Source organism: Thermobia domestica, chromosome 14 (genome assembly GCF_964235325.1).
Source record: "Thermobia domestica chromosome 14, izTheDome1.hap1.1, whole genome shotgun sequence".
Lineage (NCBI taxonomy): Eukaryota > Metazoa > Arthropoda > Insecta > Zygentoma > Lepismatidae > Thermobia > Thermobia domestica.
This window is the reverse complement of record NC_137467.1, coordinates 84,930,105-84,942,681: the sequence shown is the minus strand read 5'-3', so window position 1 is coordinate 84,942,681 and position 12,577 is coordinate 84,930,105. Positions and strand designations below refer to the sequence as shown.

At 35.7% G+C, this 12,577-nt stretch overlaps 1 protein-coding gene across 1 annotated transcript in view; it reads left to right on the top strand.

Annotated features, from left to right (window-relative positions):
- LOC145670243 (synaptotagmin-10-like) overlaps positions 1 to 12,577 on the top strand; it is a 354,389-nt gene that overhangs the window by 139,260 nt on the left and 202,552 nt on the right. The window contains exon 4 of the mRNA XM_081738645.1: positions 5,380 to 5,511. Coding sequence (XP_081594771.1) covers positions 5,380 to 5,511 — 132 coding nt within the window. The remainder of the gene's footprint in view (positions 1 to 5,379; positions 5,512 to 12,577) is intronic.

Genomic DNA, 12,577 nt, shown 5'->3' with positions numbered 1-12,577 from the left:
CTTTCGGGATGAGATATAGTGCGCCTGATAGGGGATGTGAAAATATGTGTACGTGCAAAGTTATAGCGGCTGAGCACCATAAGTAACGGAGGGGGTCAAAATTAGTGGGATAAGGGCTATGCTATGGTATAGAAATACACCAAATAAACTGCTGCAGGGGCCGCGGTGGCTCAGTGGTAGAGCGTTCACCTCTGGTGTTAGCGGTCTCGGGTTCAAACCCTGCTCCCGCCAAGTGAACTTTGTGGTGGACAAACACCGTGTGCGTGGGTTTTCTCGGAGTTCTCCCGTTTCCTCCCACTTTCTTCATTCCACCATTTCATTCATCTCTCTTCATCACCGTCTCCTTTAGTCTAACCGGCATAACCGTGGGACGTAAAACACAAAATTTCATTTCATTTCATTTTTAAACTGCTGCATCGTAAAAATAGTGAAAGATAGACAATGCAAAAGGTGATAGTTTCACATATTGGCAAAAGAAGAATGGGAAGAGTAGTTCACGAACCTCCGCCGCCATCTCAAAATCCACCATTTTGAAATATGTTATATTTTTTGAAATGAAAACTAACAGTGAAATTTGATATTCAAGTTGTATATTATTATTATTATTATTATTATTATTATTATTATTATTATTATTATTATTATTAAATTTCACTGTTAGTTTCCTTGGCTTGTGGATGTGTTTAACTTTGTGATAATCCAAAACTTTTAACATACGATTATCAGTCTCCTAGATTTTCGTAAATAACTATAAAGTTTATCCTACATCTTCCAAACAAGTACAGATAACGATCACTAAAGTTCATAACTGACATTTTGAGAACATGCTGCTCCTAATATATTACATGACTACCTTTCCATTTTTTAAAAAATCATAGATTTCAAAATGGCGGCGGAGGTTTGTGAACCACTTTGCCTATTCTTCTTTTGCCAATATATGAAACTACCACCTTTTGCATTGTCTTTCACTATTTTTTACGATTCTTTTATTTGATCTATTTCTATAACAGCATAGTCATTCTCCCACCAACTTTGACCACCTCTCCCTCCGTTTCTTATGGCGCTCAGCACATATACATATTTTCACATCCGCTGTGAAGCGCATTATGTCTCATCCCGCAACTCCATTCACCCATTTGGAGACTCTTTACTTGTCAGGTTCCACGTTTTGATGTAGGTCTACATCTCACATAGTCTCGCTGTTTAGAGGAACGCTAAACTCCAAAACAACCGACCTTATGAATATATTTAATTTTCTTTGAAGCGTAGAATCCCTTCACATGGCTTATCGAGTTTTAGTTGGTTGTATTGTATTAGATCTGAACCATATAAGCTTCCGTTAGAATCAAACCCAGTTCTCCCAAAGAAGTGAATGCTCACAATGTTGCCACGTGGAAGTTCTTATCAACACATATTTCTACAAAGTAGCATACGCGTTACAAACAGATTACAACCCATAGTTTGACTATTTGTTGATCTCAGATTTAAGTACTAAAGATCTGTGAGTAAAAGTTAATTGAATGTCTGTAATTGACCCTCGATTGTGTTGCAATCCATAAATTCGGAGTATATAGGGCAATAGTGGTCTGCAATTTACTACTATAAACTATTTGTATGTTCGTATATGGATGTACCTTGTACTATTAAAGATACTACTAGTGCTTTTGGCGATGTCATTTTATTATTATACAGGTTTGAATATGATCATTGTAATTAAGCTCGAGTAGTCTTCAATTTGTCCATCCACGCTGCACTTAAATTATGACAGACCATGAGACAGTATAGGCTGGATATGAAGTATTTGGTTCAAGTGCATAATTTTATGAGTAGTTAGTAACTAACAAACATCTATTGTAGTAATTACTTTCTATTTGAGAATCATACTCCCACCGTCTATATACACACTAATCAGCATAAGATTCAGAAAACTGACTTGTATATAACCGAACTGTCTAAAAAAACAAAAATAATGCTTCACCTTCTCAAATTTTTCAAGTGCCATGGTGATTTCTAGCATTTCTAGCCTTATATTATTCTACAAGACCGTTTGGTTTAGGATTAAGTAATTTTGGATTTAAAAAAATTGGCAATCATGGTTTCTCAAAGACAAGTACGGTGATTTATACAGAAACATGAATTTTCGGAGCTCGTTCCTCAGATTATTCTGGTTGACAAAGAAGCACGAGAAGGATCAAGTTGATTTCTTAGGGCTATTTGATAGAATCTACTATTTTTATCTTCTTTTTATTCTTTTAAACCGAAATTGATTTCATGCATAATTCATTCATGAAGTTCCCTATCATGTAAATATTTACCAATCAAACATTTAGCGTTTGTCCTTGACATACAATACAAGAAAATATGCCAAGAAACTACGTCAGTCTTGAGTACTATGCATCTTCGTTGGTAAACATAGACAGGACAAACGTACTATATTCATGAAACTAGGTCATCCAGTTTGTTCCAGAATTCCCTACAGTACATTCTTCTGCATAATTAATGACTATTTTGTTTTATTGTATTTGTTTCTTGTCTATTTATTTTCCTTATTTAAACAAGAATATGTGACTTTTACATAGTTTCTATTCATTATCAGACAATGTATTTTATAAAACTAACAAGTTTATGTAAGTTAAACAAACTGAAATTTGTTGTGAGAGAATTATACAGCCCTTGTGATGACAGCAGCACGACAAAGTGAAACAGATGGTGGAGTGCCATCGTATCCATTAGACGTTCATCGTCCATGTCTAGCTCACAAATACACAACGACACTATACTAATGCCCAGGAACTCAGAATGCACTCAAGGATATCGTTTGTTTGTACTTATGCTGCTCATAACAATAAAATTTCCAACTTGTTGATCACGGCAAAGCTGAAAAACTTACCCTTACTCATTTCACTTTTGTGGGGTAACTTCCAACCTTAATCTCTCTGATCTCAGTACCTTGCAAGTTGTAACGAGGGACACAGGGAGTGAAAGTAAGGTGTGAATATTATTTGAGAACCAGGACAGGTAAGGACAAGGCTGACAATATTTTGGGGGATGAAAATGAGGACATAAATGATGTTTGGGGATTAGGAGGAGAAAGAGTAGGGTATCAACATAATTTGAGGGCGAGAAAGGAAGGAGAGAAATATTGATTTGATGGAGATTAAAGCTGTATCCGCTTCTCGTGCATTAACAGTATGTGAATTGAAATTTATCTTTTTTTCCTTTTAGCTACGATTTTTGAAGGAAATATCCTATGTTGTAGAACTATATGTAAACATATGTAAACCTGAGCTATTAAGAGGTTATGTACAAAACCTTTGATGTTTTGGTCACATTCTATCATCATCACACGTATTTTGAAATTATTCGTAGATCGTTTTCTGCTAATTGAAAAATGCTTTAATGCACCAGGATTCTTAGATAACTTCTTAGTCTTCATGTGGAATTTTTTTGGTTTGGCTTTGAAAAGTTCGTTATTCAGTTGAAATTATAAAATCCAAATTAAATATTATGTCATTCAATTCTTGAAACATTAATTTCAGCATGTAATATTACGTATTGCATTTTCAAATTTTCGCAAAATCATATGAAAATAAAGCTCATGAATTGCGATGAATATTTTAAACAACTATTTCATAAAATTACTTCGAAATTAGTATTACAACCTCGTCTAGATTTAGTGCAAAGCAAGGTATGTCTCCTGTTTAGTATAAACCACATTAATATTTCACATCCACTGTTCAGCGTAAATTAAGTTTCATCCATTCCTAAAGTTAAATAACTTTTTGAAGGATTATTATTGAAGAGATTAGTATGTAGAATTAGTATTTTCTCTGCGTTCTTGTTACTATAAAACTTATTGAATGAAAATTTAAAAACGTACGTAAATCGGAGCATATATATTATTATTCTGTACGTAAATATGTTAACAGAAATACAGGATGTTTCAAAACAACACCGTCAACGTTTGGGAGGTGATACCTGACACCAAGATAAGACAAGTATAAATCAACCTGGGTGCACAAATGCTTCCTTTCAGAGTTACAGGCTGCCAAAAACTCGAAAAAGTGAACTTTATAGATCCATATCTCCATCACTATGGGACCTACCGTAGTCGGGTCAAGATTTCACGTAGGAACTAATATATGCCCTATCCAAAAATCCATGTTTCAGAATCGAAAAGTATTCACGCAACATTTTTTTTATAGAGGTAGTTTGGCTCCGGGCATTTAATTTGAAGTACCCACCAACTACATCTATAAAAATTGTTTTGGAAGCACCGCATCATTGTTAAACATGGATATTTGCATAGGGGTAATACTAGTTCCTAAGTGAAATATTAACCCTACTGCGGTAGATTTCATAGTTTTGCAGCTATCCACTTCTAAAGTTCATTTTTCATGTATTCGTTAGCCTATAACTCTGAAAGAAAGCATTTGTGCACAAAGGTTGGTCTTTACTTTTTGTCTTACCTTGATGTCAGGAATCAGCTTATAAACGTTGTCGGTGTTGTTTTGAAAAACCTTTTATTTTTTTCATTTCTGAAAAAACATTTCTGGGAAAAAAGCTTGTTTGCGTTTCAGCTCTTCTATTGTTTCCACTACATTGAAATAGACGTTCCCTGTTGTTTCTGATCGCGTCACGGGGCAAATGACTGATTCTTGCAAATGAATTTTGGATCTTATTTACCATCTACCACAGGCTGGGTTTTTGTCACCTCACTTTGATTATAGAGTATATGACAATGGCATAAAGGAGTTAAAATTTATGCAAAAAAATACAATATTCAATGGATTTTTATCATTGAACTGCGGATATTGTGATGGGGAAAGGAATTCAAATATTTTCCAAGAATCTACTTTTCCCAATACGGAGAATGCGCGTTTCAGCTAGTCTAATTATAAGATAGAACAGAAGAACACCGTGTTAGAGAGCACCGTGACAATGAATTTTTAGTCTAATAGATAGTTATTAATAGAACTAGTAAATAACATATTGCAATATATCTATGTGAAATACGTTATTGAACAACCAGTTGCACAAAAAGTTGTCAGCCACAACAAGTTCGTCTGTTTGAATTAAAAGAACATGAAATTGTCACAATTACACAGACTAAAATTGCAATCTGGAGTATTTATCTAGTTCAATTTCTTAAAGATTTTAAAAGAACGAGGTTTTCTCAAATATGTACAAACTACATTCAGCAGGTAGAAATTAAATATACATAAAACTTATGGTTTACATTACGGGGGGTGGCCTACCACCCTCACAGAGACAACTAGCAATCTAAAATGTTCAGATTTTAGGATATTGAGTACTACTGGTTATTTTCTTCAAATGTTTCTATATGCATTACAATAGGATCTTCTCTTTTCTTTTCAGCCGGAACTCTACAAAGGGGAATTAGTACGACAATCTTCGACGGACAGTTCTGGTACAGGTGAGATGGAATACAGCGGAAAGCTTCACTTTGCATTGAGATATGACCAAGACGTCGAAGGACTTGTTGTAAAGGTAAGTTGCATTCATTTGAATATATGTATAATCTTAACATAGGCCACTTTAAACATTGTCCTTAAAATCTAACATGTTATTCGAAAGGTCCCTTTAGAAACGGTTGCTTAATATAGGTGTATAGGTCTTCGGAAAATAGGAAAAGGTTGCATTGACATCCAACGCAATGTGAATGCTGCACTCAACTGTATCGCACATACTGCCTTCGAATAATATATGTAAAACCTCTATAAAACAAACAACTATTCTATCAGGCCTTGTTTCCATTTTGTACTAATACACAATAACACACTGAGCAAGGCTATGTGATAATATGTAAAAAACACTATCACGTAACAGTTTCAACACAATAACTGGAAGCCTGATGAAGATACAGTTATTGTATTGAAACTGTTACGTGATACTGTTTTTTACATATTATCACATAGCCTTGCTCAGTGTGTTATTGTGTATTAAAACAAACAAATAGTACATTCGCTAATTGAGGTGAATATTTTGAAGGACACTATGAAGTATTCATGCATACATGTGAAGTCTTTCCTGCAAATAGTTTATCATATATAACGTTGACAGTGTTCAACGATAATCACAGATTGTATTCATCTATGCTAAGTTCCATGTATATATATAATGATTCACGCAACATGTAACTTATGCAATAACTTGAAAAAATAGCGATATTTTAAGAACAAACATTAGTGTATTTACAAAATAGATTCTTCATAAATTTGATATTAGTGCATGGAGTTAGTGTCAGAAACCACCAAAATATTTCACTTCCGGCTACCAGTCTGCAATTTTACACAGTTCTTATATGTATACCAAAGAACAGAAAACCGCCGGGAGACACTCGATCCAATGTCCAGAACTCGTGTGATGACGTCATCAAAATGGCGGACAGCTTGATTCAAAAAAATTAGCCATATCTCCGTTATTTATGGACCGATTTTCTTCAAACTTGGCTCATTTTAAAGCAAATTAAATTTGCAATAATACATGTTACCAAAATATTTCCTCTAAAATTAACCGTTTCGGAGTTATCTAAAAATTTAATAAATTAATGAGTATTTATTGAAGAAAAATACATAATAACTTCGAAACCCTTAGTTTTAGACGAAACATTTAGGTAACGTGTTATATTGTTAATTTCATTACCTTAAAAATGAGCTGTTAATGAAGAAAATCGGTCCATAAATAACTGAGATATCACATATAACGTGTTAATTACATTATTAAAATGGCGGTCACGACTTCTTACAGATAGCGACAAATTCAGCCAAAGTAATTCACTTCCATATACCAGTTCCAAATTTTGCACAGTGTTTATATACATAATTTTAAAATACCTGGGAGACACTTGATTCAACACGCTGAACTCCTATGTTGTCGTCATCAAAATGGCCGCCGGGATTTGGTTAAATACAACTATCTCCTTTACCGATCATTTTTTTTGAGTCTTCCAATTGTTCCATTTGAAAGAGCATGAAACAAGCTACAAAAATGTTATTCGATTTAGTTTATAGGTAAATGGTTTATGAATTATATATGGCGATGACAACTTGGAAGTGGATGAAAAGAACATCCGTACATTTTCTTCTAGTAGATGGCAGAAGTTTCTACTTGAAGAAAACGCAAAAACATTTCTTTTGTTTTTGCTAGTGGTGATTTCTGTTACCGAATTTTTAGAAAAGAAACAAATATTCTATCACACAATGTACTGGAAGACCACCATGGTGCTAGAATGTTTCCTTTTAGATTAGGTCCGCAGATTCGACAGGGCAGTTTGATAGACTTTATTTCTACTCTAGAAAAAAATTGTCCACGGATGTTTGCTCTCGATCATACTATGCGCGATGGCTGCCAGTGTTTTTGTACAACTTGAAGCAACTTCCAGAGATGCATGCAACAATATTCCGTGAGTTCCAAAACGCAAATATATCTGGCTGCAAAACTAAAAGAAAATTTTCCAGGATGGCACATGACCAGTTACATGAGCAGAACAACAAACTAATTAAAAATACTTCAATTAACCTATCCCGTCTAAGTCAAGAGGAGGGGCTATTGCAATGGATGGTTGCAGGACCCGAAGTTGCCCGCATGATTGGAGAGTTCGAAAAGGATCGGAACCTGAAATGGTAACATCACTTCCGAGGAGCATCATGAAAATACACCGTTTTCTTAAGAAATTCGAAAACCATGTTTCTACCCTTGTTGAAGTGTTTGAATCACACGGCAACCCATTCGAAGATGAAGAGTTAACTACAGTCAACAGCAGTAGAATCATTCTCTCAGAAGAAAATGCGATGAACGTCATGTCGGCAAATGCTACAGGGAAAAGCCAATTTGATACGTTTTTCGAAGATCGGTTGATTCTTAGAAAAGTTTGCATCCATGAAGTCATGAAAAGAAACAGCCTTCCCTTGATGAGTGCTAAGAAAGTGACAGTTAAGTCCAAAGACAAGCAGAAAATAGTAGACCTGAGAAAAGACAGAACTCTTTTTGCCAAGTTGTATGTTGCTAGTCAATCAAGGGGAATTGATGTCAAAAAGTTCTTTACCCATGAAAATAGCTCATGTCCACCTTCCATATCCGACCGCGGTAAGCTCGGAAAACCAATAAAAGAATCCGACGTGGTGTCCTGTATCGTCGAGTCAAGTGGAGTTCGGGTGACCACTGCTCATAAGCCCGAAGTTTCTTCGCTCATAATCGATGCAGCAGCCTTGATCCATATGCTTGTCCCTAAATCCAGCCGGACATTTCAAGAGTACTGCAACCAGATTGTTAAACCATACATTCTAATGAGATTAAGATCTGTGGAAAGAGTTGACCTAGCTTTTGCCCGCTACCTAGAAGGAAGCCTAGAAAGTGACGTAAGACAGTCGAGAGAGTTTGGGCTCAGAATAAATGTAAAATCTAATGTTGTCATCCCCAAATCTTTCAGTAAGTTCCTTGCTCACAGTAAAAACAAAGAAGAACTCTTTGAATTTTTAACTGAAAACCTGGTCAAAATGGATCTCCCCGCCGGGAAAAAAGTCATTTGCACCTACAGAGACACGGTAATTGGATCGCAAATGGAGGCGACATTTGAAGCTATATCTTCTGAATTCCATGAAAAAGCCGATGGCCGTCTCCTACTTCATGTATGCCATGCCATGGAATACTCGGGTTGTTCTAAGGTCATGGTGAAAACTGTTGATAGTGACGTGGTAGTAATTGTTATATATGCCTTTTCTAGACTCAATACATTGAAACAATTTTGGATTGAATACGACAGTAGAAAGCACCTCCAATACATTCCGATCCACGAGTTGCACAACAAAGTTCCACGAGGAGTTCCAGATCTTTTGTCTTTCTTCCATGCATTTACGGGGGCTGACACTGTGTCAAGTTTTGTAAGTATTGGTAAAACCACTGCATGGAAAACGTGGATGACTTTCCGAGATGTAGACAAAGCTTTTTCGGCATAAGTTCTGGACAACATCTCTGAAGATGACGACACGTTTTTACTCATTAAACGCTTTGTAGTTCTTATGTACCATTCATCAATTTCTGCAGAGACCGTCAATGAGGCCAGGCGGATTCTCTTTACCCAGCAAAACAGACCCATTGAAAATATTCCACCAACCAGCAACGCTCTGTTGCAACACTTGAAGAGGGTCATCCCACAATGTTCTTTGTGGACAAACTGTCTTCAACGGAACAGTCAACGCTTTCATCCTTGTGAGTGGGGATGGAAGAAGACCGCAGATGACTATGAACCCCTCTGGTCGACAAGCTCAAACTTCACCATGGAAAAGCTAAAAGAGTTGATAGCATGCAAGTGCAAACAGATTTGCACGCGCTGTCGATGTGTTAAAATACACGAACTTTGCACTTTACTTTGTAGTTGTGAGGGTCAATGCAGAAATTAAGTTTAATCTTACAAACTTGTCACTTTGTTTAAAGTTTACATTGTTTTCAATAGTTGTGGCTTCCGTGTTAATAATCCATATGGACTGTACATGTTTTCATTGTGAGAAACTGCTGTAAATATCTGTTACTGTTCCTACAAAAGAAAAGTATTTTTTTTTTTTTTTCATTTTTGCCAATCAGTATAAAGAGGGCATTGGATCCACTAAAAGATGTAAATAAGTATTTTTATTTTCATGTTCACTCTTTTGTGGTATAATTTATAATTAAAGATGAATCACTCTTAAAAAAAATTATACAAGCATGCAACATTGCAATGGATGTAATATGTTTACTTGAGTTAACGCCTCATAATAACAGAAATGTCATTTTAAAATATATTAAACCAACAGGAACTATTTTAAAACCTTGTTTTTTTACCCCTTCCACATTGTCATCGTCATAAACCATTTAAAATCGAATAACATTTTTGTAGCTTGTTTCATGCTCTTTCAAATGGAACAATTAGAATATTCAAAAAAAATGATCGGTAAAGGAGATAGTTGTATTTAAGCAAACCTATGTTTTTAATCCCGGCGGCCATTTTGATGACATCAACATAAAAGTTCAGCGTGTTAAATCAAGTGTCTCCCAGGTATTTCAAAATTATGTATATAAACACTGCAAAATTTGGAACTGGTATATATACGGAAGTGAATTACTTTGGCTGAATTTGTCGCTATCTGTAAGAAGTCGTGACCGCCATTTTAATAATGTAATTAACACGTTATATGTGATATCTCAGTTATTTATGGACCGATTTTCTTCATTAACAGCTCATTTTAAAGGCAATGAAATTAACAATATAACACGTTACCTAAGTGTTTCGTCTAAAACTAAGGGTTTCGAAGTTATTATGTATTTTTCTTCAATAAATACTCATTAATTTATTAAATTCTTAAATAACTCCGAAACGGTTAATTTTAGAGGAAATATTTTGGTAACATGTTTTATTGCAAATTTAATTTCCTTTAAAATGAGCCAAGTTTGAAGAAAAACGGTCTATAAATAACGGATATATGGCTTATTTTTTGAATCAAGCTGTCCGCCATTTTGATGACGTCATCACACGAGTTCTGGACATTGGATCGAGTGTCTCCCGGCGGTTTTCTGTTCTTTGGTATACATATAAGAACTGTGTAAAATTGCAGACTGGTAGCCGGAAGTGAAATATTTTTACGCTACTCCACGCACTATATGTGAAATGCTTCACGACTCATTTGATGAAGTTATGTTGAATTTAATATGGCGGAATGACATGCGTGAGTGATGCAGCACTTTTCCATATACATTCTATGTAGTTACATTAATGTTCTGTCAAAGAGTGCGTCCTTTAGCCTCAATTTCATCTCCCATGTACCTGTTCGAACTTGAGTGCAAGCTATAGCGTCGATGCATAGAAGATGACTCTGAAGGAACCAGAGTGGTCAGATGCACCGTTCCTGCGTTATCGTGTTCCAAAGTGTGGATGCCACGAGATGGCGCCAGTATCGAGGCGCAGCTGCGAGATCGCCTCTTAACCCCTCGAGGGTATTGTATAAAGTGTAAAGCTATCACGTTGTAGTGGTCATAGATATAACTCCGTATCGTATTAAACTCGTTGATCAAGCTTATTGTTGCGAGTCTGGAGCACGTACAGTAGGATGTTGTTCACACATGGCCACCATTATTTAGTACTTTTCTTACGGCCACAACTATGAGTTTGTTGTACCCGGTCATCGATAGTCCAACGTTCTTCTTCGCATTGAAAATGCTTTTGATGATGAGGATGTTTCTGATTGAGTTTCATATACCAAACTGCCACGTCGATGTCAACCTCGATGCTGGCGCCATCTCGTGGCATCCCACACTTTTGGAACGTGACATCTCAGAAACGGTGCACCTGACTACTTTGGTTCCTTCACAGTCGTGTTCTACGCGTCGGAAGCTATCGATTGCAATCACGTTCGGGCAAATTCATGGGGAGACGAAATTGGGACTAAACCTGGACGCACTCTTTATGTATATTATTGATATACGTGAGGGTTTGTTTTATTGGGTACATTCTAACATAATTTATCTAATTCTTATCGCAATAGGTACGTAATATTTCAGACACCCTGGACAAACCCTGTTTATGTAGCTCAATTTTAGATAATTAGGATTACAACACGCTGACAAGAATCTCATTCCTTCAGAATCCTAAGGTTACATCCTCAATTAAGTATTGTCTACCCAAAACCTATAATTCCATAGTACTATAATAGTCAACTTTCCAAATCTGGTTACATAAAGTATCAATAGTTTTAGTTTTTTTTTCTTATAACAGTTTAGTCTATACTAGTTCCTTTTCAAGTATGAGTCTCCGCCCTTTCCATACTTTTCTCAACTATCTTAAATAATCTACCAACACTTTTTCACTCTATGAATCTAGAACATTAAAATAAAAAATGACACTCTTTTGCAACCATTATTTCTTCTTCCTCGTCTTGTCTATCTTCCAATGTGTCTTCTCTTCTACTAATTGCTTTACTTGCAGTTCACATTGCTCTTATCAGTTTATTAACTGGCCGTAATAAAACATTGGCAAATCTGCTTTCTCGTCTTCCCGTGTTAGTTCTCTAGTTTGGAAACATCTGCTAAATTGGAGAAATCACTCCCGAAAGTATACAATCCAATGAGCATATGTTGGTTTCGATTCTGAAAGAATTGAGTTCTATTTATCTATTTATCCATTTTGAAAACAGATTTCTTCTTTCTTCCTGCTCTTTTTTGCCTGAAGTCATACAGTACACTCCCTAAAACGTCTTTAAAATATCGCTCAGTATCGGAGAGGAATTGCGTTCCTTCGATTCACTTGAATGAATGTTTTCTGAATCTGCTTATTCTCCCAATTGGAGATTTACCGTATCGTCCCATAGGGTGAGGATATCAAACCTTAGAATAGGTAGATTTATCTTCTTATAGAAATGCACACTTGTATCATTTAAAGTCATCATATCAAATTGTATTAAGCTTCAAAAATCTTGAAGACGGCTAGATTGAAGAATGTCAGCAGGTGAGTCCGTTTCAAACATCCATTTTGAGAAATTCCAAGCGTATGTTTTCTTTCTACTCAGAATTCATTGTGTTATCAATC